At 33.3% G+C, this 26,935-nt stretch overlaps 1 protein-coding gene across 4 annotated transcripts in view; it reads left to right on the top strand.

Annotated features, from left to right (window-relative positions):
- The first annotated feature begins 926 nt into the window (after positions 1-926).
- Positions 927-26,935, top strand: part of LOC149772472 (protein mono-ADP-ribosyltransferase PARP14-like) — a 50,153-nt gene continuing 24,144 nt past the window's right edge. The window contains exons 1-12 of one of the 4 annotated variants that reach the window (XM_089947786.1): positions 927-1,327; positions 10,458-10,624; positions 12,501-12,523; positions 14,845-15,007; positions 15,611-15,850; positions 16,122-17,390; positions 17,919-18,197; positions 18,784-18,878; positions 19,436-19,663; positions 23,190-23,411; positions 26,126-26,198; positions 26,368-26,429. In XM_089947786.1, coding sequence (XP_089803912.1) covers positions 10,606-10,624; positions 12,501-12,523; positions 14,845-15,007; positions 15,611-15,850; positions 16,122-17,390; positions 17,919-18,197; positions 18,784-18,878; positions 19,436-19,663; positions 23,190-23,411; positions 26,126-26,198; positions 26,368-26,429 — 2,673 coding nt within the window. In that variant the 5' untranslated portion in view covers positions 927-1,327; positions 10,458-10,605. The remainder of the gene's footprint in view (positions 1,328-10,457; positions 10,625-12,500; positions 12,524-14,844; positions 15,008-15,610; positions 15,851-16,121; positions 17,391-17,918; positions 18,198-18,783; positions 18,879-19,435; positions 19,664-23,189; positions 23,412-26,125; positions 26,199-26,367; positions 26,430-26,935) is intronic. The other 3 variants (XM_089947782.1, XM_089947783.1, XM_089947784.1) reach the window with 3 other exon arrangements.

Below are 26,935 nucleotides of genomic sequence, written 5' to 3' on the forward strand. Positions count from 1 at the left end.
ATTAACAGTATGTTATTAATTTCTTCCTTCTTTTGAAAGAGATATTTTCAGTTATTGATCTATAATATTAACCATGTATATCTAAGATATACCACCCCAGAAAGGTAAGACGTATATCTGCAAGGTTGTTAATGTCACCATTGTTAGACACAATGTTAATAGTTCCGGTAGTCAATCTAAGCTCATATACCTTGTTATTAACTTTCCTAATATCAATTAATTGTGCTCTCTCTCTCTCTCTCTCTCTCTCTCTCTCTCTCTATATATATATATATATATATATATATATATATATATATATATATATATATATATATATATATATATATATATATATAGGGGGGCCCAGAGTGGCCGAGTGGTCTAAAGCGCTCTCCGTAAAGGATCACTGCCATCTCACCTCTGTCTGCGTGGGTTCGAGTCCAAGGCTCGGCTAACGTTGGTACGTGGGAAAGCCTGCCGGTAGCTTCTCGTGGGTCAGTGGTTCTTCCCTGGGTTTTCCAGGGTTCTTCCTCCACCAGTTATACTGGCCGCCATGTATAGCCTATCTTGTGCTGAAAAATGGCGTTAAACCCTAGAACAACAACAACAACAACAATATATATATATATATATATATATATATATATATATATATATATATATATATATATATATATATATATATATATATAAAATTAAATTTGACCCTACCTTCTTGTGAGCAGTATACAAGGTAGTCTTGCAACAAATGGATATTGTAGAATAAGATATCTTCCTTATTTGCATACCTGTTATGTTTCTGCCATTTTTTAAGGTTTACCCAAGCTGTACCTAGTACGAGTTTTATGTCAGTTTATTACTGAGAAAGGGATGTTAAATTTGCTATTGAGAAGGGAATGTCAACATTGTTTTCTTATGACTTGTCGTGAACATGTAGTCTATAATGGTCGATGGTTTACATTTTTAGTAAAACGTGAACATGTACATAGTATATGTTCTTGTAATGTAGACCTGTCATGTACACATTTTAGCAAAATATGTACATACACAACTTTTTATTAGTTTTATTTGCACTGGCATTTAGAAAATATTTGACCATGTATACATTTTTGTTCCATTGGTACAATAATTTATGGGCTACTCCGACCATTGTAGTTAGTCGTTGTACTTTATTTATCGGTATTACTATAAGAAATGATTGGATGCACCCAGACAGGTAAAACGGATGATTCCAGGTATGACATATTTTCCAGGTAAAACCGACTTACACTTATCTGCCGCTTGACTGGACATATACGCAGTTAGCAAATCAAATATGTGGTAACAGAGATAATGTATGTGAATGGTAAGTATAGATATTTTAAATTTACTATTGTCTTTCTGTATTTATTCCAGTAACTTGGACCACTAACATGTAATTCATAACTTCAACAAGCTATTTTTTTCACAAAATAAGAATTACCTTTTTTACAGAACATTGTCTAGCTGTCAATACTTAATTAAGAGTAGTAAGTTTGTTCATGCACCGGTGATAATCATGAAGTAAAACATTATGTTTTGTCTCGCCTTTACCTCTTAGAATTTAATATTGCACGTCATATGTGTGTTGATTTTATCGTAGTCATTATGGTTTATCTAGGCAGTCACTGTGTATATCTAAGTAGACCAGCAGCAGAAGGGATCATTTTTTATGGTTGTTATGATAGTTTGTAATGGTTGCTTTGATTGCACATATACTATCACTTTGCATCCTCTTCAATGGGCAGCAGATAAAACACGACCTGACACCAACATACATTGGTGTGACTCTAAACAGATCACTAACATTCTACAACCACATGAAGAAAACTGCAGCAAAAACTTAGCACCCGAACCAACCTACTACGCAAATTGGCTGGCTCAGACTGGGGCGCTAATTCTCAAACACTCAAGACATCAACACTGGCCCTTTGTTATTCGACAACTAAATATGGCGCTCCTGTCTGGGCTTAATCATCTCACACCAAGTTATTTGATGTCCAGCTCAACACAACAAGTCGCATAATCGCTGAACACTACGTCCTACCCCTTTACCATGGCTACCGGTACTCAGCAACATTACTCCTCCACATCTGCGTCACCAAGAAGCAACAACAAAAGTGTTGGCTAAGGTCTTTGCCAGTGAGAAACTTCCAATGTACATGGACATCACCTCACATCCAGCAATCAGCTTGACTGCGAGACGCCCAATCTGGTTAGGTTCTAGCTACGATGTCGTAGCCTCAACTTGATTTGTTGTGGTTGAGGCTACGAACTGATCCCATATCATGTAATAGAGCAATAAAAATCATCACTAAAGTGAGAAAAACAAACAGTGTAGAAATCAACTACATAATTATAATCATGTTGTGAAAGAAGTTTGGCTTATTTTGAATTTATTAAGCCCGTACACGATAAAATAAATTGGCATGGTTACACTAACCTCATTCTGTCCGCCATGACAGATAACGCGAGGCTCTCACCGTTACCTCTTTTCTACGTAAAGCTTGCCAGATCATATTTGGATATTCTACGCTATATTATTATCAATCAAGTGCGAATAATCGCTTCTTGGTGGAATTTCAAAGTTGCCGATAAACCATATTTACTTTTAATGCGCAGAATTTCTGACCCAAACGGCGCCAAATGTTTACTACGATTTGTTTACATTTCCAAATAAGGCGTCAATGTCCTTATATGGCACACAAACAAACGAGGCTAAGAACGGAAGTAATCATTATTTGAAATAATATGGCAGACATCTAAACGAAAATATCGGCTTAAAAAGGTAAACGAGATTTTACAACTATTTCTACAATGATTTTCGATACTTCCTGTATTAAATAAGAGGACTACTCAATTTATTGGATTATATGCGAGGACTATGTTTAAAGTGTTATTATTAGGCTAAAAGAGCGCCGGGTGTGAATCACACCCGGCTTGCTCCATTAACACGTATATGCTCATGTTAGTACCCTGTCCACGAGGAACGAGTAAGGGTACCAATATTAGTACTAGTTAGGTTCGTAACCGGGTAGTCTTCAACACGTTGTAAATCACTCCCTCGTAGCTGAGCCATATGTCTGCCTTCCTTATTTCAACCTTCCACGGCATCTGCGGTCCACGCTGTACCGCTTCCAGACATGACAGGGACGTTATACAGTCAGGAATGCAACAATTTTCTGACTTGTTGCCGTGAGCGATAAAATATTGAAATATTATTCGAAGAAGGGAAAATACTCTGAAAACCTTCTGGCACAAAATTCCTTCTCAATGAAAAGAACAAACTAGAAATAAAGAGAACAGACGAGAGCATTATCTTCCATGGTAATAAAATTACATCTGAGGATATATTACAGTTGCATATTTGCAGGAGCTACAATTTTGTATGAAGTAGTCGATAAACATACACAGTATTCTTAGTGCATACACATTTCTAGCATAAAATATCTCCTCATTTTCATTGCATTAAAACTGATATCAAATTACATTTGAAAAAGTAAATTACTATGATCGCTAAAGAAAGTTCATTTAAACGGATAGCTTTAAAGCACGCATTGGTTTTGATCTGTCCATTCAATAAATATTTCCCTGTTTATTGTCGACTGACAACTTATAATATGACGTTTCAAATTTCCCCATTAAAACTCAAACTGTGAAAGATAAATTTAATACATAATTCTGTAGTCAATACTCTTTCTTTGTCAATAAAAATGTTGAACTCTTTGGACTGACTTGGAGATGTTATGCATATTTAAAACTTATATTATATGCTTGACCTTTGTCCAATTTTGGGGTCAGTTTGATATTAATCATTTATTCCAGTTATTCCAAAATTTACAAGTGAGCATTGAATTTGTGGACTTAAATACTGCTTTGTGATTATTGAGGACTCATTCAAATACATGCTCCATCATTGTGGTACATCAAAACATTCAAAACTCTTAGTACATCGCAAATTCAGGGTTATTGTAAGTCATTCGGAACATTCTTTAACTTTGGACTTGTGGTAGAATATTTAAGATTGTTTGGGATTTAATTAATAATACTGTACGTTCCTCTTAATTTTTCACTTTGTAACTTAGAGAATTCAATTATTTGTTGATTTTACTAAACATGTTGGTTTCGTTTCTTCCTGTTACATAGCGTGAGACCATTGAGTTGTAACACAGTGTAATACAGACATAATATAGCAATATTTAGCGTATCATGCAATCCTAATCGGAGGTGTGGTGAAATGTAAACATTGTAAAAGACGATGCAATAATTTGCATCCCGATAACGTGATATGAGTGTAACCGTTATTGCTTTAAAATAATTTATTGACACTGTATGACAAAACTCTTCTGTAAAAAACAATGTATACTTTAGAAGGATCTTGAAGCTGTTTATGGTAAGTAAATAATTATTGATAATAGTGATCATGACAACAGCATTTTGTTGTGAATTAGAAAAAACAAACCATTGTTGATACGATTAAACAGGCAAAGATTTTCTGGCACATTCGTTCACTCAGATTTTTCCAGGTTCATTTGATATGGGATTTCAATTTCATCATACAACACATTTGCAATTTCTCCTCCTGAGGTATATATTTGGACATAGTGGTAGTGTTGGTTCATTTTTAAAGATAACAGGTATGCAAAGCATTAACACGAATAACGCATTAAACGTTTTCGGGCATTCTTTCCACAAAATAATAATAATAATAATAATAATAATAATAATAATAATAATAATAATAAACAATAATAATAATAACACTAATAATAATAATAATAATAACAACAGGTTTTCATTTATATTTCTAATGCAGAATTATTCTCATGTTTCTGCTATATGTTTGAGTCTCATGAACATTCCCTAAAAGCATTCTGCAGTGAGACCTTACTTGTAGAGAGATAGCACACATGGCCGACCACGTTACACATAACACGGTAGCACACGGTCGACATATCAATATACCGAGAATACAACAAAGAAGCGCATCTGAATTGGCTTATACAGTTTAGTTGTTTTTTTATTGGATCTTAATATTTGAGAATATACATAAGGACGGATCCATTGTTGTAAATGAAAAGAAAAAAGAGCAAATGTAAGTATACGAAGTCTGATAAATTAATGCAAATTTACGACCTGCTATAAACAACTTCGCTGTCTTCCTGTTGCACACAAATTACTTCTTTCTTTTTTTTTTTTTTTCTTTTTTTTGGAGAGTGTTATCTCCGGTTGATCTTTACATGCCATGCTGAGAAGCCCTCCTGCCCTAATTGTAAGTGTTTGCTATGTTGTTTTTGTTTTGTATAATGGATTGGCTGTTTATAATGGTAAGTGTTGCTGTGTTGTTTTGTTTTCTAGAATTAATTAGTTCGTTAAAATTCTAAGTGTTTGCCTTTTTTTTTCTGATATGATTTTGTTATATATACTTATTCTATACATTCGTCTAGTGCTAAAAAAATTATTCTGCTTCTTCTTGTTCCCTTTTTTGTCTTCTTATTTCTTTCCTTCTTTGCCTGTCTTTTTCCCTTCTTTGTTCTTGGGTTTCTGCAGCTGTTATTGACTTTGCGGGTTTGGGTGAAACCTGATTTCCTTGTGATGCCGAGATTATTGGTAATGATTTGGCTTGTAAGGTTTTTCATTGTTGTTGTTGCTGGTGCTGTTGACATTGTTTCTCAGGATCTTGAGAATTTTGCATTTTTCCTGTTGCTTCTATTTGTTCCGTTCTGTTTGTTGTTGTGGTTTCCTGTTGACTTTGTTGTTGTTGTTGTTCTATTGGTCTTGGATTGAAAATCAGTTTTTCTTGCTGCTCTTCTCGTTGCTGGTTTTGTTGCTGTTGTTGTAGTTGCTGCTGCTTTGTATTATTAGATATGTCTTAATTCTCTGTCACTTGTCCTGCTGTTGTTGTTTTTGTTGTTACATTTATCACTCCAATCTCTGTTGTTGATGTTATTGTTATTGGGGCCTGTGCGTTCCGGTCAGTTATTGGTTTCTTTTGTATTGCATTTTTCTGCTGTTCTTGTTCTTCTTGTTGTTCTTGTTTGTTCTTCTGTCCAACATGTTGGTGTGGATGCTGTGTTTGTTCTTTCCGCAGCTGTGTTGTATTTAATATTTCTTGTTTTTTTTTCTGGTTGTTTTCCAGGTTGTTGTTGTTGTGATTTATTTGATGTTTGTATTTCTCCTTGGTCTTTTCCTCTCTGTTGTTCTTGTTGCTGCTGATTTGTCCTCTGTAATATCGGTCTTTTCTGACTATTATTTATGTTCTCTGTGTTGCTTGCTGCGTTGTTTTCTGGGTTATTCGGACATTTATGAGGTGTGTGTCCTGTCTGTTGGCATTTGTTGCATTTTCGATGGTAAATACACCCTTTGTAACATGCTTTGGCCAAAAATCCATGTAGAAAAAAAGCTCGGTTTACCTCTGATAGTTTACTCCTTTCTATTTCCAATATTCTCGTTCCATTGTAGATTGACGTCATAGGGATGGTTTCTAGTCTTGAAGATATCACTTTGATTTTCAGTTTTGTCTCAAACTTCTCAACTGTTGCTTCCAAGGGTATCTCTAGTGGTATGTCTGAAATGTGTAGTTCTCCAGTTTGTTTTTTGATTTTGCGTAAGATATGTGTAGGCTCTTTGATTGTAACTGTTTCTCCCGCAATATTGAAATCTCCAAACGGTAGTATAGGCTGGGTTCCTCTTGGGCGTACGATATAACCTTCGTCCCCTTTCCGGTTGATTGAATATATTCGTTGCAAAGTTTCCGGATTTTGAACTTTTATTGCAACCATTACTGTCGTCGTCCCTGGTATTCTTTCTCTAGGTATTCCGGTCATATCTATTTCCTCTGTGTCTTTCCTATATGTGCGTTCCAGAAAGGATTTTCCCTGTATTTCTATCCGTCTTGTATGGAAGTATTTTTCAAGTTCTCTAACTGGCTTGTTCGCTCTGATGGTCGCCATTTTTTCACGTGAATCCATTGCTGATAAAGAAGCGTGTTTAGTACTCATTTCTTGCTGTCTCTAGTTTAGTTCATTTAGTAATAAGTAATTGTTAGGTGTAGCAGAGTAAGAAAGGTTAATTACAAGCGTGATAAAAATTATCATGGCGGAAAAGTACATTCAGTGGCCGAAATTTCCCTTTAAAGTGTAAAGTAATATAAGAGCACCAACTATTTCAATTATTAAAGACTGTTAGACTGTTACTTATATTTTAAAATGTTTTCAGAACTTATGTTGACAGAGCATTTCAGATACTTTTTACACACTTTTCTGTATTTTAGGACACACATTTAATAGTGCCTTGAGTAGCAAAATTGATATCAATGATGCATTTTGTTTATGTTTTTGGATTATTTTGACTCTTATTACAACAACAATTTCCGTTTTGCAAAAGGCTCAATACCCTAACATTCCACCAGCGATCACACTTAATCTTCAGGAGCAATTATGGATATCAGATTATCAGCGTCGATGACGATTGTCAGTTTGCTCTATGGGTGGCAAAAGGGAATGATTACGTACAAAGCATCAAATAAAGACGCCATCCTGCACAACACGTTACTGCTAAATGCAAAACACATCAGAGAAAAATCAAAAGATGTCGTTGGACATTTAAAATATGCATTAGTGACAAATAAAAGACATACAATACTTGTCGAAAGATATTGTCACAAATTTCTAAAGACATGATTTTAAAGGTGAACACGGTGTTCAAATTTAAAACAAAAGAATAAATTGCGATTTCAAAAGATGATATTGAAATATAAAGTATGTATTCGCACAGAAAAATTACCAGATGCAGTAAAGTACAAGACACCATTCCAAAAGAAATAATGCTTATAAAACTTACCATTGCACACAGGTAACTAGTGGTACCTGGATAGGCCCACGGGTTGCTGTACTATAATTACTTTCATTCGGGTATTTGGGCAATGTTGCACAACTCAGTTTACATCTTTCGAGATAACGAATTTAGACCTTGGCATGTGATGTGAAGATGTCTGTATACTTGAAAAACAGTTGTAATCCACCTCTTCAGCCCACTCCTCCCCTGACGAAGTTGTGTGGTGGTGAGGGGGTCTTTACATAAAAGCAAAATAACTCACGATGTTTAGTCTTACAATCTTATATATGGAAGAACTAGTGTGATGATGACCCAAATGTCAGGCCATGTGAGATATGGTACTGAATGAGACCCCCTTTCCTTTACCTCATGGCGCGGGGGGGAGGGGCATAATAGTGATGATGAGAAAGTTTTAACATTTCAACCCTGAAACCATAACATATTTACTTTGCATGAAAAATCAAATTAACATATGCAAACAATAATTCCCCTGGATCTATCCTTTCCCCTAGTGACACAGCCTGATTGTCTTATCTTGATAAATATTGATATCCGCACATTATACTCATATAACACTTGCGAGGAGAGAAATTACAAATTCAGATAGGAATAAAATAGACAGTAAACGTAGGCCTAACTTTGTCTCCTGGGGGCGTACTCCTGTGTTACCACCTTGGAATATATGCAAATTCCCCCATAAAATAATAAATACACTTACTGAGCATGAAATTATTAATTAATTTATTTTGTCAATATTAGCGCATAGGTCACACTGTATGCAGAGAAAATTGGCTCTGGGCCAGGACAAATGGATGAGAGATGGTTTTTATGTACTCTCGAGTCCGCATTTTTTTTCTTTTGTCAACTTTTTCCTTAAGTCAGCAGTAATACCTTCCTTTGTATGAAGTCCTGTACTTCACAGTTAAATGTTTGTTTTATATGTACGTTGATGGCTTTTCTTTTTTCAATAATATATTTTGAAATTAGTGGTAGAATCTTTCAATTTAAACAGAAATGTGTCTTTTATAACCACTTTAATATAAATAAGTTGAGTATCATTCGAAATGTTTATTTATGTTGCTCTTCTCATCATTAGTTCACACTGCTGGTGATGTTGGTGTATCTTGAACTATTTCATCTTATTACTTTCAAATTATGTTATACAGGTATCTAAAATATTGAAAAGATTATACTGTGAGTACAATGAATGCTTCTGTGTTATTTGAGAGAATGTGCAAAGTATAGCAGTCAACTCTGTCTATGAAAAAGGTCGATGAAAAGGGCCACGCTTGTGTCATATACGTTTAGTTTTTTTTATATTAATAACAATGAACACTTCATGTGAAAGACACCCTTATTTGAAAGCAGCCAGTTGTCTGAACAGATTTGTTCTCGATATACTGGTTTCGCTGTTTTACCTGACAGGTGGCATCAACACTGACTGATTCATTCAACTGATGTAGACTGGTAAACATCAAATATTAATGTTTTGGATTTAATTCATTGCACTTTAAGCCCCTTTCACATTTTCATTTCATAACTTAAAGAATTAAATTATATCTTAAGTTTTACAAAACTTATTGGTTGTGATCCTTTCTGTTACTTAGTTTAAGACTACAGATTTGCAAGAAGGTGAACAATCATACTGACTGAATTCGATACACAACATGGCATCATTTTGACAAGAACTATATCATTATTTCAATTAGTAGCTGGGGTTTTCTTTCTGCTGAAGGTTGCTGTTTTGTCCACAATCGCAAGGAAGCCAGAACAGTGTGGACAATAATACACATTCGACAACTTTATATGACTTTAGCTCTGAGGAAATATCATCAGTATCCTACGTGAAAGCTAACTATATAGATGAAAGCAGTGATAGGTGCAAAGGAGATAAACCCAAAAATGAATGCACCTAAACAAAACAAAAATTGTGTTTATATTTGGGTCCATGAATCAGATGACAATTATTATCTTAATTTTGAGCCAAAATGTTCACACAAAAACTGTAGTAATGAGTCTCGTATATAAAATCGGGAAGGGTTATTCATCCAAATTCTTGACTTGACATTAGAAACTGTATTATCATGCACATATATGATTAATGCGTCGATTGAAGTGTCCGGCGATATGACAATTCTTTGATATTACTGATGAAATCCCATTACCGATAACCGAACACCCACTTATAACTCCGATACAACGGCATCCATGATTATCGTACGCTTAGTAATACTCACAATGCCAGTTAATATTTTTTCAAATTATTTGTAATCCCATCTGCTATAAAAGGGTTGCAAAATAAAATTTTGTTGTGGAATTCCATCACATTTTCACTAAATGTGGGATTTAGTTCACTTTCGATGGAAAACTTGCATATATTATTAAAAATCCATAGGTAATCCAAAATTAAGATTAAAACGTTTTCTTTAACTTCATGTCGTACAAAAAGCTTATACGTTTGACTTTCTCTGTGTGTTCCAATATGTTTGTCATGCCAATAGCCAATTATATTTGACTGACAATATTGTTTGAGTTTTGACTGCTATTTCTTTCAATTCTTTCAAACTCTGTTGTGAAAGGTATTTCAGTGTAACATTTGAAAAAACTTTACCATTTTATAGGTAAGCAACGATTTTAACTGACGAAGAATATATGAAAATACTACATCCGCTGAAGAGGACCAGAAAGAGAAGCGCTTGATCAACTCCAAAGTTTCTGCCAAGAAAACATTTAAGTGTTGCTACAATCAGCCCTTTCTCTTTGTTGAAAATGGAACATCAAAGAAAAGGTAAATCTATATACAGAACCTTAGACGAATTAGTTCCTCAACTTTCTTTGTACACACTCTGGAGATATGGATAGTCAGGGTTTCATTGTAGTAGTGATTTGGTTTTCTATTCTTAGAAGAACTATAGCATATTGTATGCATCACAAACTCTCAAAGGAATAAACGACTGTCATGATGATTACTTTCCTATAGTAGTCACAGATTAAGTTCAAACTCAACCAAATTCTTTTTTCTATTCAATCATGGGAAAAGTGCTATAAATTCTTATTTTATGTAACTTATCAGAACTTCTGGCATGTTTTACGTAATTTATCAGAACACCTCTTATTATTAATTATTGTGAATATTTTTATTTTTGTAAATATCAATTTCGTAGCTTTGCGGAAAAATGTCAATTTTGTCAGTACTTGCATTCATACATTGGAAAATGTGTCCAATTCTTGCCACGAAATATCATTGTTCTTTGGTTCTACAAATTCGTACTGGTAGCAACCATTAAAAAAAGGAAAATCGGAACCCCACAAAAAATAGTTAGCTTTATTTTCGCTTTTCATTGAATTGGTGAATCTGCCACGAGAAATAATTGTTATAATTCACGGAACATCGTTCCTTTGACTTCAATCCATAAACATTTATAACATTATTAGCAAAGAAATCTATGAACTATGTTGTGACTGGCTTGATCTTGTGTCAAGCATTGCGACCTATTAGGTATGATTACAAAATTATAATCCCACAACGGACTCTGATTTTTAAAAATACATATTTGTATTTGCTTTTTCTTGAATTATTTTAATCTGCTACAAACTTTAGCTAATAATAAAAGAAAATCTGCATATTCCGAGTGAATGATGGGTTCATTTCATATTGTTGGCAAAAATCTCAACACTTTTCAGCATTTTTCACCCACTCTATGAAATATATGTTATTCGATCGACACAAGCGAGTATCTGTTATATATTGGCTTCCTATTTCTCTCATATTCACTTTCTGTTTTTGATAAGTTTTCGGTTAGAGAATTTCAAATAGTTTCACTGCTGTAAAATGCACCATATTAAAAACTTTATTATGAGTATCAAATAACGTCAAATCGAACAAATAAATCCGTTTTGTTTTGACCTAAGTCGGTACAAATATTGGCTTAATGTGTATCTTTATTTTGAAAGCTGTGGATAAAGCATATGACATAAATGCATGCCATATGACCTTGAAACAAATGAAACAAGCGTTCACAGTTATATTCCAACAACCCTATTGATATCTTAGCATCATGCTATTAAAATGTGTTTGATAACACGCTTCTTGATAACTTTGGAGATTGTAGTTTTATCTTGTCGAAGTGAAGGAAATTTGATTAAGTGATTTCGTAGGAACTTAGGTATTTATGTATATCTGACTCTTTTTAGGTATTTCTGTATATCTGACTCCTTTTAGGTATTTCGGTATATTGGACTCGTTTTAAGTTTGTAATTCTTATCAGTTGAAGTCATATTTGCCAAAGGTACATCATGTTAATTGCAATATCCTTATTCTTAATATGGTTAGTGTTTCATTAATTACACATTGGACACCAATGAACAATTATACAGAAAATTGTGAATCAGTGAACTTGAAACAAGACATTGCGTGCAATAGGTTATAACACATTTAAAATATATTTAACAAAATGTAATATTTTCCCCACAATTATTTCGGTTTGTTTCTTTTGTTTTGTTTTTTATTTTCTATGTTGTTTAAGCATGTTATAGCCTTAATATTTTGTATCAAAAGTAACAGAACAAACTATGTTCTTATCAAATTCGACATAAAAGGAGAAAATTGTGCACAGTTCTCTTTGAACGAAATTTGTTTACATTTTCTTTATCTATTTTAACAGGTTCTTGCCAGGATTCTGAGCAGGTAACTAACATTGTTAATAATTGTCGGTGTATGTTCTTTCGTCGAATACTGCTGTAATCGTTGACGACATAGCAATACGATTAAATTTTGCTATATTAAGCTCTCCCTAACTATAGGTTTTCAAAATTAATAGAGTGACACAAGTCACATTAAGCACGTTTGATTTCAATTTTCTACCTTAAATTTCATTCCGTACATTAAATGCTTTTATTTTAGAGGACCATTTTCACTTCCACGTCCCATATATAATTTTAATTATTTGCTTGGCTTTAAGTGATTATATTAAGTTAGTATCAATTGAATAATGTTCTTTATATTACATTACAATACTTTGCGAAACAAAATTCTGATAGTATTTTGTATTATTTATTTTTAATGGAAAACATGTCACTATTAATCCTCCTGAGTAAATATTTAATTTTATAAGATAAGTTTCATAAGATAAGGAAGCATATATTGTACTAATGAAAACAATTGACCTAGAAATTCGTAAAAATAAACGACTATCAGCTATCCCAAATGTTTCAAAAATTGTACAATTTACAGTCCTACATTATCTGAAAACCAATCGAAGATGAATCTTGCATAAACCATTATCAATTCACAAAAGTGACGAACCTTTGTTTAAACAAATTTTATTTCCTAAATTTGTATATGGATATTACAACATGTACTATACATAATGTTGCAATTGGAAAAACCTTCGCTTCTTCTAAAATGATTCCGAAAGGTTACTTTTCTAAGATATCGGCTAAAAAGTGAACAAAGTTAATTTATTAGCCAACTCACACAGAATACATTTATTTAAACCATTGGACAAGAAGCTTTTCTAATTCGTCAGGCGTTATAACTATAGAACTTAAGCTGAGTTCTGTATATAGAGATATATCTAGAATGTGAACATTTGTTTCATGTTGTACAGCTTGCTGTATAAAACAAAATCATTAAATAATTAAGCATGCTCAACTTCTTCGGTGATTATCAAGCCGTTGTCTTGAATGTATTGAAAAGAATGTGTACGGTGAAGGCTCAAGAACAACGTAATGACAGACCAGCAATTTTTAGATACTGTAGTGCATAATTTCCTATTGGAGACAATTTATCTGTATGTAGTTATTTCACTTCTAGAATCATAAAGATTGTTTGTTCCGCAGAGAAAGAAATTTAGTCGATCTAGTCGGTAGCTTAGATTGCTTAGCTTTTCGATAGACTTTCTTATGTTTTCATATTAACGTTTGATTGTCATTCTGATCAATGGAAGTTCGAATGTTTTAACTTTAACAATTCTGTTTGAACAATATTGCTCAATTATCAGCAATAATTAACCAGTGATATTTGTTTGCATATTTGTCAATATCGTCACATTTCAAGCAATCCCATTCTCGTGCTTGCATATTTATCAATATCTTCATAATTCAAGCTATCCCAGTCTCGAGTGGATGATTAATGTCTTAGGATAGTATAGCCACCTTGGCCGCGTATCCTTAAAAAAACGATTGGTTTTTGGTTTTCACTAGTTAGCTATCCCGCAGGTAGGACACTGATATTTAATATTTTGATGTAGTACAGACCTCCAACCCAACTAAGAATTAAACCTTTTATTCATAAGACGTAACAATCCTTTAAACGTTGAAAAGTTTTCAGTAAAATGAGTTGGCTGATTATCGCATTGGTGCAGGGAATGCTGATCACATAGTGATTCCATTTTTTAATCAGAGACTGAATGTAGTATTTTGAAGTTAACGTTGCCTATTATATTTATATCTCTAATCTACGTATCAACAGCATGGCATATTGAGTCTTCTGTCATTCAAATATGCACGTTGTTTAAGTTTGGAGGTCTACTGAATAAACTTACCAGAAGTATTCTCTGCGTGAAAGTTCAGCCCATATGCACTCTAAAGCACATAAATTATGACTCCAATATGAGAATCGCCTACACGATCTTACCTTACTGGGTGCTGGTACAATGGACCAACACAACTTGCCTGTGATAGCCCGTGGATGTAGAATCGGCCCTTCAAGCCGAAGTAAGGAAACTAATGGAACCAGTAGCTGCAACTGCTCGCTCCGAAGGTAGCGTGTCAAACTCTCCATCGAAATGGTGAGCATCAACTAGGGTCGGTTCCGTGGTGTTTCTTTGTTTCAATTGCCCTAGCACTTAATAACCTGCTTGTCTTGCTGGGTCGTTAAACATCCATCGGTCCAAATCCATCCTTAGTTTTACACCATAAAACATTTATATAATTACGTTATTAAGCACTGATATGAGACATCATTTCGTATCTGTTTATTAAAATGTTGTATGTATCGAATTTTAGATTGGCTTGAGTCCTGGATATGTAATGGTAACTGGTCTGCACAAAAGCATCAATCATGAAAACTTGCTGTACTATATGGAGGCAAGAGCTGATACAGAAGTGAAGGACATTATCTGGGGTCCAGATAATGAAAATGCTGTTGTTATTTTCGAAACGAAACCAGGTAGACATATCAATGGAATTTTTACACATAGGGATTTTTAACATGTATTATATTTACTTATTGTTTCATTGAAACTTTATCTATTTATTGTATTTCCTATTTTTTTCTTTGTTTTTCGTTTGGTAAGTAATAACAGCAAAGAAACATCAATTTCAAGAAAGCCTTTTTCTCTTCTGTCTGGCAGTAGGTATGTAACATAATAAAACATTTGTCAAATATACTGGTTGGCTAATATATTGATTTGTAAATTTAGACTACATGCATTGTACTTGCTACAGAATACGAAATTGTAAAACAAAGCTTGATTACGAATTATCTTTTTGAACCAATGTACTGAACGCAATTTGGAAACAGTAACGAGATATTTTCAATTCGGTATATATGCATGGAAAACATATATTCAGTATCTATATATCATCTGTTAGTTCAATTATATATATATATATATATATATATATATATATATATATATATATATATATATATATATATATATATATATATATATATATATATATATATATATATATATATTGGAGCGTAAATCGATCAAATTAGGTTATTCTGCTGACAACACAACTGATAAACAACATTTGGTTACAGATTGCAAGAAGCTTCAGCTAAAATTATCTCAGAGGCCCCTCGAAGGTAAAGTTCTGGAGGTCATTGAAATGTCCCCTCCTACAAGCGTTATCGTTTCTTCCAAGGAATTCAAGGAGTTCACCACCGAAGCCTTAGTGCTTCATTTTGAATCTAAAAGACACAATGGAGGGGATATAGTTGAGGAAGAAACTCAAAAGACAGAAGAAGGATACTACATTATTACTTTCAAAAACAGCGATGGTATGTTGGGAACACCATTTTAAAATCTTCTATTTCGCTTGTCTTCGTTCAAACGGTAAAACATAACGTCAACCAGGTCAACAATTATAACACAATATTTGTTCTAAAATTAATAATTACGAGCAATAATGTCGAAATGTATTGTTGTTAATCATTAACAGTTGAATGAACTTTTATAAGAAAAAAGGGTGAATAACATCAATCGTGAGAATAGTAAAATTGTCCAAATGTAAACACTCATCGTTATTTAGTACATGTCTTTTACTTTTAGTTGCAGCAAGCGTATGTACCATAGAGCATACGATAGACACAATCAAAATGAATGTGTCCCCATTTTACCGATGTGGAAAGGAAATAGCGTGGAATACATCGATTCATGAAGTTGCTATTCCCACACCATTCAAACACCCTATGGATCTAGAAATGTTAAAATATATAAAATCGTGTCCCAGGGCTAAGGAAGCAGTGCAGACAGCCATGAAGAATGTGCACGCTGCTGTTGAACTAAGAGATACTTTTCTGATACTCACGTGTCTTTTGACGCCTGAGGTAAAAGACTGTAAACGTATTATGGCCTCGTGGAGGCAGAATGCAGAAGAGTGTTTAAACAAGTTTTTATGTAGAGCATTCAAGATAGAAACAATAAGCATAATGTCTGATATTTTACATGATATCACAACAACCAATTCAGATATCATGATAACTAAGGACATTGGAAACAACAAAGTACAATTGATTGGTTTTTATGATTCTGTCGTGGCAGTTCATAAAGAATTATTGGAAAAAGAAAGGAAATTCGTGCGCCAAAAATGTGCTGGAACAGACTTTATCCCCTTAAAATCGGCAGCAAAGAAACGTCTGCTTGCAAAGTGTGGTTTCCTTGAAAAGGTAAAAGAGACTTTTTCCAACTTTGATTTCCAGCTAACATCTGATGGTGTCGTCTTAAGTGGTGTACAAGAGGACAGAAATTCAGCAAAATTGCAGATTCTTGAGCAACTCAGACAATTTGATGAGCCAGTTGAAATCCACGATGTCACGGAACACTTCAAATGCTTTATTCAGAAACCTCACACGAGAAATTACATTCTTCATAAAATGGAATTTATGAATTACACAGTAGATTGGGATGTTACTGAGAGAGGCCAGATTTTGATCTATGGTATCCCAGCACGTTCCGCACAAGATGCAGCTGATCAAATAAAACGAATAGTCAAGGAGTCAAAGGTTCCATTTTCAGATGCATTAGATGACTTCCTTACTTCAGAAAAATGGCAGAGTTATTGTGCAAATGGGGAGTTCGAACATGATGGGTCAGTCGAAATCATTGTTGGGAATGATCGACAAAATGCAGTCTTGATCGGTACAGAAGGCATTTATGCCAGAGTCCTTGACAACCTTTCCAATTTCCTAAATATGAATACTGTTGTACAAGAGGACATCCCATGTGATCCAATAGAAAAGAAATTCATGGAAACGTTCTGGAAAACAGAGGAAATTGAGAAGAACAGTGGAGACAAGCATGTCAAAATCTTGTTACACAGTGAGTCATTTCATATCTAGAATAATTAAAAGCGGTCACCTTTTTGATTTAGACAAAGTAAGAAATTAGTCGAGTGAAACAGCTTGATTGGTTCATCGCGTACTTATTTTGTGATCAAGCTGGTTTCATTTAAGGTTTTGTTTCCATTATAACCTTATTTAAACAACGTTCCTTGCTATGAAATCTTTCACTTTCCTTACTTCTCCTAGGCACTTATCCTTCTATATTATAATCATGAGATACTGAGAGAAAGTTATTAAGTACCTGGCCTCTCAAATAACCAAGTTTTGAATTTACTCAGTAATGATAAACTGTGCACATAAATCTGCAGAATTGCTGATAACTGGTCGGTTTTGTATTGGGTTTTCGAATTGCAAAATTTGAACATCTTTGCTACTTCTTGTGCATTACCGATATCTTCCAGTTTTTCTTGTTTGTATCTATATGAGACTGTATTGTCCTAACCTCAAAATTGGACTTTAAAAATAGTATAGAATTAAATCATTCCAAATAATTATTGCGTTTTAGGTGACAAACTAAGCATTAAAGGGACTAAAGATGGAATCCAGAAAGCTAAGGAACTCTTAAAAGAGAAAACTAGTAAACTCAAGTGCAAGTCACATTCTATGAAGAGAATTGGAATTGAGGAAGTTTTATTTTCTGAGGAGGAAAATGGGACACTTGGAGCTCTGGAAGAAAAGCACCGTTGCCTTATTTGCACAGAAAAATCAAACCTTTCGCCAGAAAATAGAATTAGTTCAACCGTAAAATTGGAGGACAATGAAAGAATCTCCGGCACATACGATGGTAAATTTAGAAACTTTACGTCATGCTCTTCGTACGGCTGCCACTGTGGTACTTATTCCTCTCTCTCTTTAGTTTTTTATTGATATGTTACGTGTTTGCATTATGCAAACATCAAATAGAACGAAAGAGAAGAAAACATAATATAAGAAACGTATCGCCTGATAAAACCCGTTCTAGGGCCATATATACAATAATACAAATTAATACATTAATGATTAGCATACATATATGTGTGTATATTTGCGTGTGTCATATATATATATATATATATATATATATATATATATATATATATATATATATATATATATATATATATATATTCTCTGGCCACTTTTGTCTCACATAATTTTTCCATGTACACTCTCTCAAGCTTAGGTATTTAATACTGAGACTTTAGGTACTAACGTTATAAGAATTCGTTTTAGTCAGATTGTTTCTTGTTTCATACCTGACCTTTGGGTCTTGCTAACGATCGTAATGATGCTCTCAAATATTCTCATTGCCTTTCAGCATCTCAAGCATGTTTTAATAGTATAACATAATTGAATTACAAAGTTTCAATATTTTCTTGTATCAATTTTAGACTCCATAATGGAAGAACCAGCCACAACTGGCCCCTATAAATGTCGAAATGGACTAACGATTGTTTTGATCAAGGGTCAGCTGGCTCAGGAAAAGGTCAGAAAATATTACAAGTTTTCTACTTACCGTTCTGTTTGTATGAAATAGAGATATTAGCACGTTCAACAATTCTTATACAATTCATCCAATTCTTTACTCCAGAAAAACTCTAGGTGATATTGTTATTCACTCTTAATCTCCAGTGCAAAAACCATCCCCATATCATTTATAGCTGTTCGTTCATGCGAGTTGTATAATATTCCTTTCTGAAAAAGCTTTGCCCCATATTTGTCTGCTAACGAAATAAAATACTTTCAGTGAATAATTCCTAAATTTAAAATGAATTCCAATAATGCATGAGATCTCACAAATAGTTACTATGAGAAGAATTAATGGCATAATGACTATGAGATCTAACAAATAATTACTATGATAGCAATTAATGCAACAACTAATATGATACCTTACAATAATTACTATCAGAACAATTATGCTAGTTGTTGTGATAAACCTAGCTGGAATTAATTGAAACAAAATGTAAGCTTTGTTCATTTGACATGTTCACTCCTTATTTCCTTTAGAAGTTATTAAGTAAATTTACCTTCATTTCGCAGGTAAATGCAATTGTTTGTGCCACATCCCCTGATTTAGACTTGAGCACTGGAGCTGCCAGTAAATCCTTACTTGCAATTGGTGGCATGCATATCCAAAAGGATTGCATCATAAAGTATCCTCACGGAATCAAAGAGGGTGATGTTGTGGACATCATAGGAGGAAATATGAATTGTGATAAAGTCTACCTGACTGTCATCCCTGAATGGGAAAGAAGCAACGATGGAAAGGCTCGTAAACTAGATACCATAAGTCTTATCTTAATGTAAGGGATATCCTTATAAACGCTATATTTCAAGTTGTACTCAAAGGAATCCATGAGAAAGGTTCACACACACACACACACACACACACACACACACACGCTTAATTTTCGTACCTATATGAATGTAGTATGTGGGGTATTTGAAATGATGTGAATATTTTGTTATAAATTTTTTTGGTTTCTCTGAAACAGTCAATTAAATTAAGACCGATTTCATAGATAATGTGCTATAACATATGCAGCACGCAGTACTTTTGCAGGTGTAAATTATAGTGATGTAAAAATGTCGAAGAAGGTGAAAAGTTCTACTGCTAAGCAAACAGCAATCTAATCGGACAAACACCTGTGGCAATATTTGAATAGTATCTCTCTTTTCGAGAAATGTGTTTGGCCCTCAAAAGGGTACGACTGGCGAACGCATCGCTTTTATATGCCTGAAGCAGTAACGTTAAATAAAACATCCTTTACACAAACTATATTTGACACTACATTGAAAACCAAATGCATAAAAAATGTTTCGTGGATGTAAAAAAAAACTTTCTAAATTTTACATAAAAGAAACTATACTCCATACAAAAAAATATTGGATAAGTGAAAGTGTTTTTCATAAAGACAAACACTTACATAGACCAAAGCTACAAAATATAAATTATCACACAAGCAAGGGTACAAGGGTAATGATTTCTGTGTCTCATAAACACATTTTTATCCCATAAACTTGTCATTTTTAATGTTGATTTTCGTATGACCCCATTTATGTATATATAACTACTTACATACTTTATGTTATTGTGTCATATCGGGCGTAAAACATAGCGCACTCCGTCTTCATGTTCTTACTAAAACGAGGACATATTATCCTTTTCAAATGATAACACTTATGGACTACTTCATCGATCATTGTATTGATTTAATTGTTCACTTGGTTGATGTAGAGACGCCTGAAGATTTGAGGCATATTATTGTTAGTGTTTACCTGTAGAGCGCATTTTATGTTCATCCTATCAGACATTTTTCGAGAATAGTGTACGAGTGGATGCACAACATCAATATTTATAAGGAGTTCCATGTAACGGAAACGTGTTTTTGAATGACGAATTGCGATTTTACACTGAATTGTCCTCTGTATATAAGCTATAGCACACTTAATATTTTTCCCTTGAATATATTTGACTCCTCCAATAAATATGTAATGAATCGTAAAGAGGAGATAAACCTGTTAAGTTTCGCTCATTATAATTACTGTAAACTACAATTGATATAAGCACGTATCATGCCAATTTCCATTCATTACGAACACATTTACAACTTTGCGACCAGTATATAATGCAAATAAATCAAAATAACTGCACTTGTTCGTACTCAGATAGGACGCGCTTTTGTCAATAAGAACTCATTTTGATCCCCTGTATAGAGTTCCAGTCTTTATTTTTTATTTTATGGGAATAATAGATACAGTCACCAAACGGATATATTGCATTAGATTATTTTTTGCAGCTACAGACCACATTCAACCGTCACATTCAGGCGATTTATCTTGTAACTAACTTATGGTTCTCACTTAAGACAGGAAAATTAATAAATTAGTAATAATTAATTTTCAGCCATCATGTTTCATTTAATTATTATATGCTCATTTTTTTCTCCGTTAACTTCACTTTGTCAGAATCGTTCAATATTACCCGATACTGAACAAGCGTGTAGATACACATATTGTATTCACGTGCATAAAGAAACTACTTTCTATTGTAAACAAACAATGGACGCAGACGCCAGCACTTTTGATTTGTAAACAAATCATGTACACTCGCGTATGAGGCGCTTTACGCTGGGGTTGTTTAAGTTTGTTTCTGAATGAACTAAAGCAGATGTTTCGTGGACTGCCACATACCAGCTACTTTGGCACATTCCGCGTTAAATTTGTTGATACAATGTTTCGGATTTAGGCTGGCTACAGTATACAACAGACGCAAGAAAGGGATCTTACAAATAATATACAAGTGACAAGTCATATACTGTCTTCTTTAGCTGGTGATAAGAATGGCAACAAAATATACTTACAGTTTTACATCCTGAATTTTCTCAAAATTTACTTTCTTAGTTCTGCAAATCTGAAGAACATGAGCTATGTCATAGCTTCTCAATCCTGATTACACATTTCGAATTGTACTGTAATTTCGATGATAAGTACAATTACATCCTCCTTACTGCACTCAAAATAAAATAAGCATTAAATTTCATAGCGTCTTTTTGATAATTGCAATTGAAAGACTTCATATTTTTCCCACATTATGATTTCAAACATTCAGTGACAGAAACAGAAACACATCTGCACATGTCAACACGCTTCTCCCTCGCTTCTTCAGTCCCATGTATTTTATGTGGAGTTGTCACATATAAATCCAGTCCATAAACACGAAAGTTCGTAGAATCGAAAAAAGTACCCAAATCTATTCATTCCTTATCAAATGGAAAAGTTGTTGCAATTCACAATATGAATCCAAATTTCACTTTTAACCAGACACGCCATTTTCTTTCCAAAGTTATGTTGAGCGCGCGACTAAGTTCAAATTTATCTGGGCGGAGTTATGTGCGCAGTAATAATGTTGTTGTTGTGTAATAATAAATATGAGTTTGTGTATTTGGTTTGGAATGCGGCATACATTCAGTTACTTTGTTTCGTGTAGTGTATTTTGTTAATATAATTAAGTATTAGATGGAATTTAAAAAATTAGCATATAATAAAAAGGTTACTGCATTTGTATGGGAAAATATGAAATCGTTTTGTCAGATGGATATAATGTACTCCCAAGGTCGTGCAGTATTTCCATTCGAAAAGCTCGTTACTTTGTTCTCATACAAATGCAGTAACCTATAATTATTTAATATATTAGAGAAAGTCTACAAATTTAACGCACATGTACAAGTAATTGAATTAACATGATTTTTGCTTGATTTATGTTTGGGTATCTTATACCGGTACACTATCTGTGCTTCAAAATTAAAGCGATAATTATTATGACGAAATATTATACACGCAAAACTGTTGATGAAAACCAAAATTGCTGAGGCATTTAAATAATATTTTGAAACTTGGTAGCAAATACATTCTTTCTTTCTTTCTTTCTAAAAACCTTGCTATCATTTAATTTGAGATTTTATTACAAATTCTAGCTTCACACAATGCAAATGTGTGCGGTTACTTAACAATGTAAACCTTATTTATGTTTAACCGAGATCCCTCGTATTCTTTAACTGGTCTTGGTGGTATGTAACAATTTTAAACCTTGCATGCCTAATATTGTAATGAAGTTGTCAGTGCTAGTTTATATCGTGATAAATACTGACGAACTAGCAAATAGTACCAAGGAATTACAGTCGCAAGATCCGTTCGAGTATTTACAACTTGAAATATGCGTCGTACAAGTTAAATGTGATCCAAGAGAATGCAAATATACAAATATTATTAACATCTTGTACTTTTTTTAAAGTCTTTGAAAGATGTAGTGCTTAGATGCCTCAGGCGAGCCAACGATGACTCTTTCAGGAGCATTGCATTCACTGCCATGGGAACAGGTCAGCTTTGCTACCCCAAAGAAAAAGTGGCAAGTCTTATGTACGACGCCTGTATTGAGTTTGACAGCAAGAATTCACAATTCACACTGAAAGATGTCCATTTTGTTCTCTATGAAAAAGATGAAGACACCATCAAGGTAAAACAAAATATGAATACGATGATTTCTTCTATGAAGTTATACCTCTGTTTAGATAAGGAATCTACGAAATACAATCCAGATTTATTTACATTAAATTGTTGAACCTAAAATATAATAGCAGAAATAAACATCAGACATAATAGATGTCTTTATCTAACCCTCAGTAACTTATGCCATTTTGCAACGAAACTTTCATGACTTTAGCGAAGATGTTGCAAGTTCCTTTCTTTAAAAGATTATTGGTATTAAGACTTGTTTCTCACACTGGATGTAAGTGTTCCATTGACTGCCCTCACAAATTATGCACACCTTGTGGATTTTATATGTTTTCACCAGCATATATCTTGATTTATATGTATTTGTAGAATTACACCTTTCACGTGTTTTTTCAAATGTATTGATTCTTCAGTTGGTAAGGTTTTAATAGCGCAATTAAATTCAAATCCAAATATTTGCCGACTACTTTCTACATATGTGACATATAAGCGGACTCAGACCCCTGAAAAGTGAAAACAGTTCCGCGCAATCTTCTGACTCCTGCTAATTAAGTGTTTCTGCATCCTTCAATCATTTAATCAGTTATGCTTTGATTTGCATGGATGGAGACAATAGTTATTCAGAATCAGTGAAGTATGGATGACAAGAAATTCTTTCTCATCTTCCCCTGAGATCATTTGTTTCGTCTATAATTAGATCATGGGTTAAATGAGGAGAGAAACCAGAGTATATTAACTTTTAAAACGCATTTTAGAATAGTTAGGTAGTTATTTATTTAAACTGAATTAATTAATTATGAAAACAATGAATCATACACACATTTGCCTGGACACTGGCAAAAATAATTTTGAAACATCCAGATTATCTCTTGGGTTTCAAACCACTATGTACTTGATCTCAAGCACCCGACAAGTTTTAAGTTCTTAAAAACGATTGTATTGTGACGATTAAGGTATTTTCAGATGTATTTTATATGCAGATTTAATTTTCAGATTAATTAATTACTAACGAAATGAATAAGAATAAGAATAAGAATTCTTTATTTCAGACTACAAAGTCCATACCTCTAAATTAAAATATAATTATAAAGTAAAAACATTGTATACATAAAAGAACATATATATCATACATACAAGTATATAGCTACATTTAAAACAATTAATTGTGCCATGCATTGTTAAGAAGGAAATTAAATGGCACATTTAATGAGTAATTTGTTCCATCTACTAATAATATGAGAATTTAAATGAATGTCGTAGTTCCAAAGAGATTTCAATATACAGTTCTTACTATTAGATATTCTTGTCATCATTGAGAAAACATAATTTCTCATTACTTCATCAAAACTGAATACATTATGATTTACAAACATGTTGGAGACACTGTTCCACCTAGGAATACCTAATAGAAAACGATGACTATTATAACCAATAACTAGTTATCTTTTCATAAATTCACTAAAGTTTGTCCACAGAGGAACACAATACATAGTGCAGCAATAAGATTTGAATAATCTAATTTTGATATTCAATGAACAATTCTTAAATTTACGTAGAAGCATGTTTGTTCGAGTACACAAAAGTTGGTAATGTCTCATCATATCTTCATTATCCGACCGATTGGATTTCAAAATATTACCCAAATAGGTATAACTGTTGACATATGTAAGAGCATTGCCGTTAAGATGTACAGGGGGAGGAGATGGTAATTTGAAAGACGTTGGCTGAAAGACCATGCATACTGGTATTTTTTGTATTATAGACGATATCATTCTCAAATGCGTAATTGTTCACATATCTTTAATAATTTCCTTAAACCTGTGATAGAAGGACTTCAAAACTAAAATTGTTAAGAAACAACGCATTTGGTGGCAGACGTAACCCCGTAACCCCACGTAACACTGACCGAGCTTATGATTTAACTCATATATATATATATATATATATATATATATATATATATATATATATATATATATATATATATATATATATATATATATATATATATATATATATATATATGAATATATATTAAATAGCAAAGGGGAAAGAATGCCCCCTTACGTACACAACACAACTGTTTGCCGTACCAGTTCACTAAAGTATGAAGTATGCAGACAGGTATTTTTTTAATATCAATCAACTTTTAAAAGAGTGTCCAGTGACTGACCTTATCAAATGCCTTGCTAGCGTCTAAAAAGCATGGAAACACTGGGTTACCATGTTCCACATCATAGCTAACAATTTCCTTAAAGGCATATATGCATAAATCTGTTGAATGCTGCTTTTTAAAACCAAACTGTTTATTGGAGATTGTGACTTCACATCTTAGCAGTATGATGCATTCAAATATTTTGAAATAATAGTCGTAAGAGCTATAGGTCTGTATTTATTTTTGTCCGCCAGGTAACCAATTTTGCTCTTTAGTAGCGGTATAATTGTAACTTTTGTGAAATCATCTGGTACAAAGTGATGCATAAACATACAATTAAATAAAACCATCAATAGCACACGAAGTCTAGTATCTGAAAATTTAAAATGTTCCACATATAAAAAATCTGATCTTGGACATTTACCGCCTTTTTGTCGTTTGAGTAAATGGATTAAGTAAGTAATACATTCATTCATTCATTAATTGCCTACGGCTTAGCATTGGAACAAAAGTATCTATATTATTATAACGAATCAAACATTATATTTCTGATCATACAGGCCTTTGAAAGACAAGAGAAAAACATGCTATCTGGAGGCGCAAGGCCAAAGTCTTCAAGACCTGTACCCCAAGGTATTGTATACATTTTTTAGGAATTAGTGTTCATTAATACTCATAATCCTAGATTTGTGATTTAAATATGTGGTCTATCACCATTTATTTCTAAGCTCTACTCACATAAACATAGATATACAGTCACAGTAGGCAAGAAAATGAACAGTGATGTTTTATATTTTTACAGTGTACTGTGTCGGAAATGTGGGAATCTATTTACCTGACGGAGAAGTGTTGTCAATGCAACAGGTGACATATATACAGCTATATCAGTAGTGACCGCCAAATTTAGTTATTGTTTGTTTAAATTACAGAATTAAATATATTGTGCATAAAATGAGGTAAACGTCATATAAACGTCATCAAAATGTCCTGAAGAGTAAAACCTCCTCCAGCTGGATAGTTTCTCAAATACAAATGCCATATTAAGTATAGTGGTTGACGTCATACAGCAATTGGCAAATCTTGCTTTAATTCAAACTCTTGCGTAAATCGGTGCTAAGGTTTGTATATTGTAGTACCTTCAGTATAATTACATTTTGCGGTCATTAGTTAAGTATATTGATGGTACTCTTGTGTAAGGTCCATTATATTTAAATTGTTCGTATGTGAACGGTAAATTAATAAATACGTAAATAGTTTACTCAAACGTCCTTACTGCACAAAAGACTCACATGTGTTCCTAATAGGGTAAATTGTACCGTTCAGAATAAAAATCAATGTTACCTTAAATGAACAGTTTTGCATTTTTCATC

This window comes from Sinohyriopsis cumingii, unplaced genomic scaffold, assembly GCF_028554795.1.
Source record: "Sinohyriopsis cumingii isolate HCF-2022 unplaced genomic scaffold, ASM2855479v2 utg001460l, whole genome shotgun sequence".
NCBI classification, from domain to species: Eukaryota; Metazoa; Mollusca; class Bivalvia; order Unionida; family Unionidae; genus Sinohyriopsis; species Sinohyriopsis cumingii.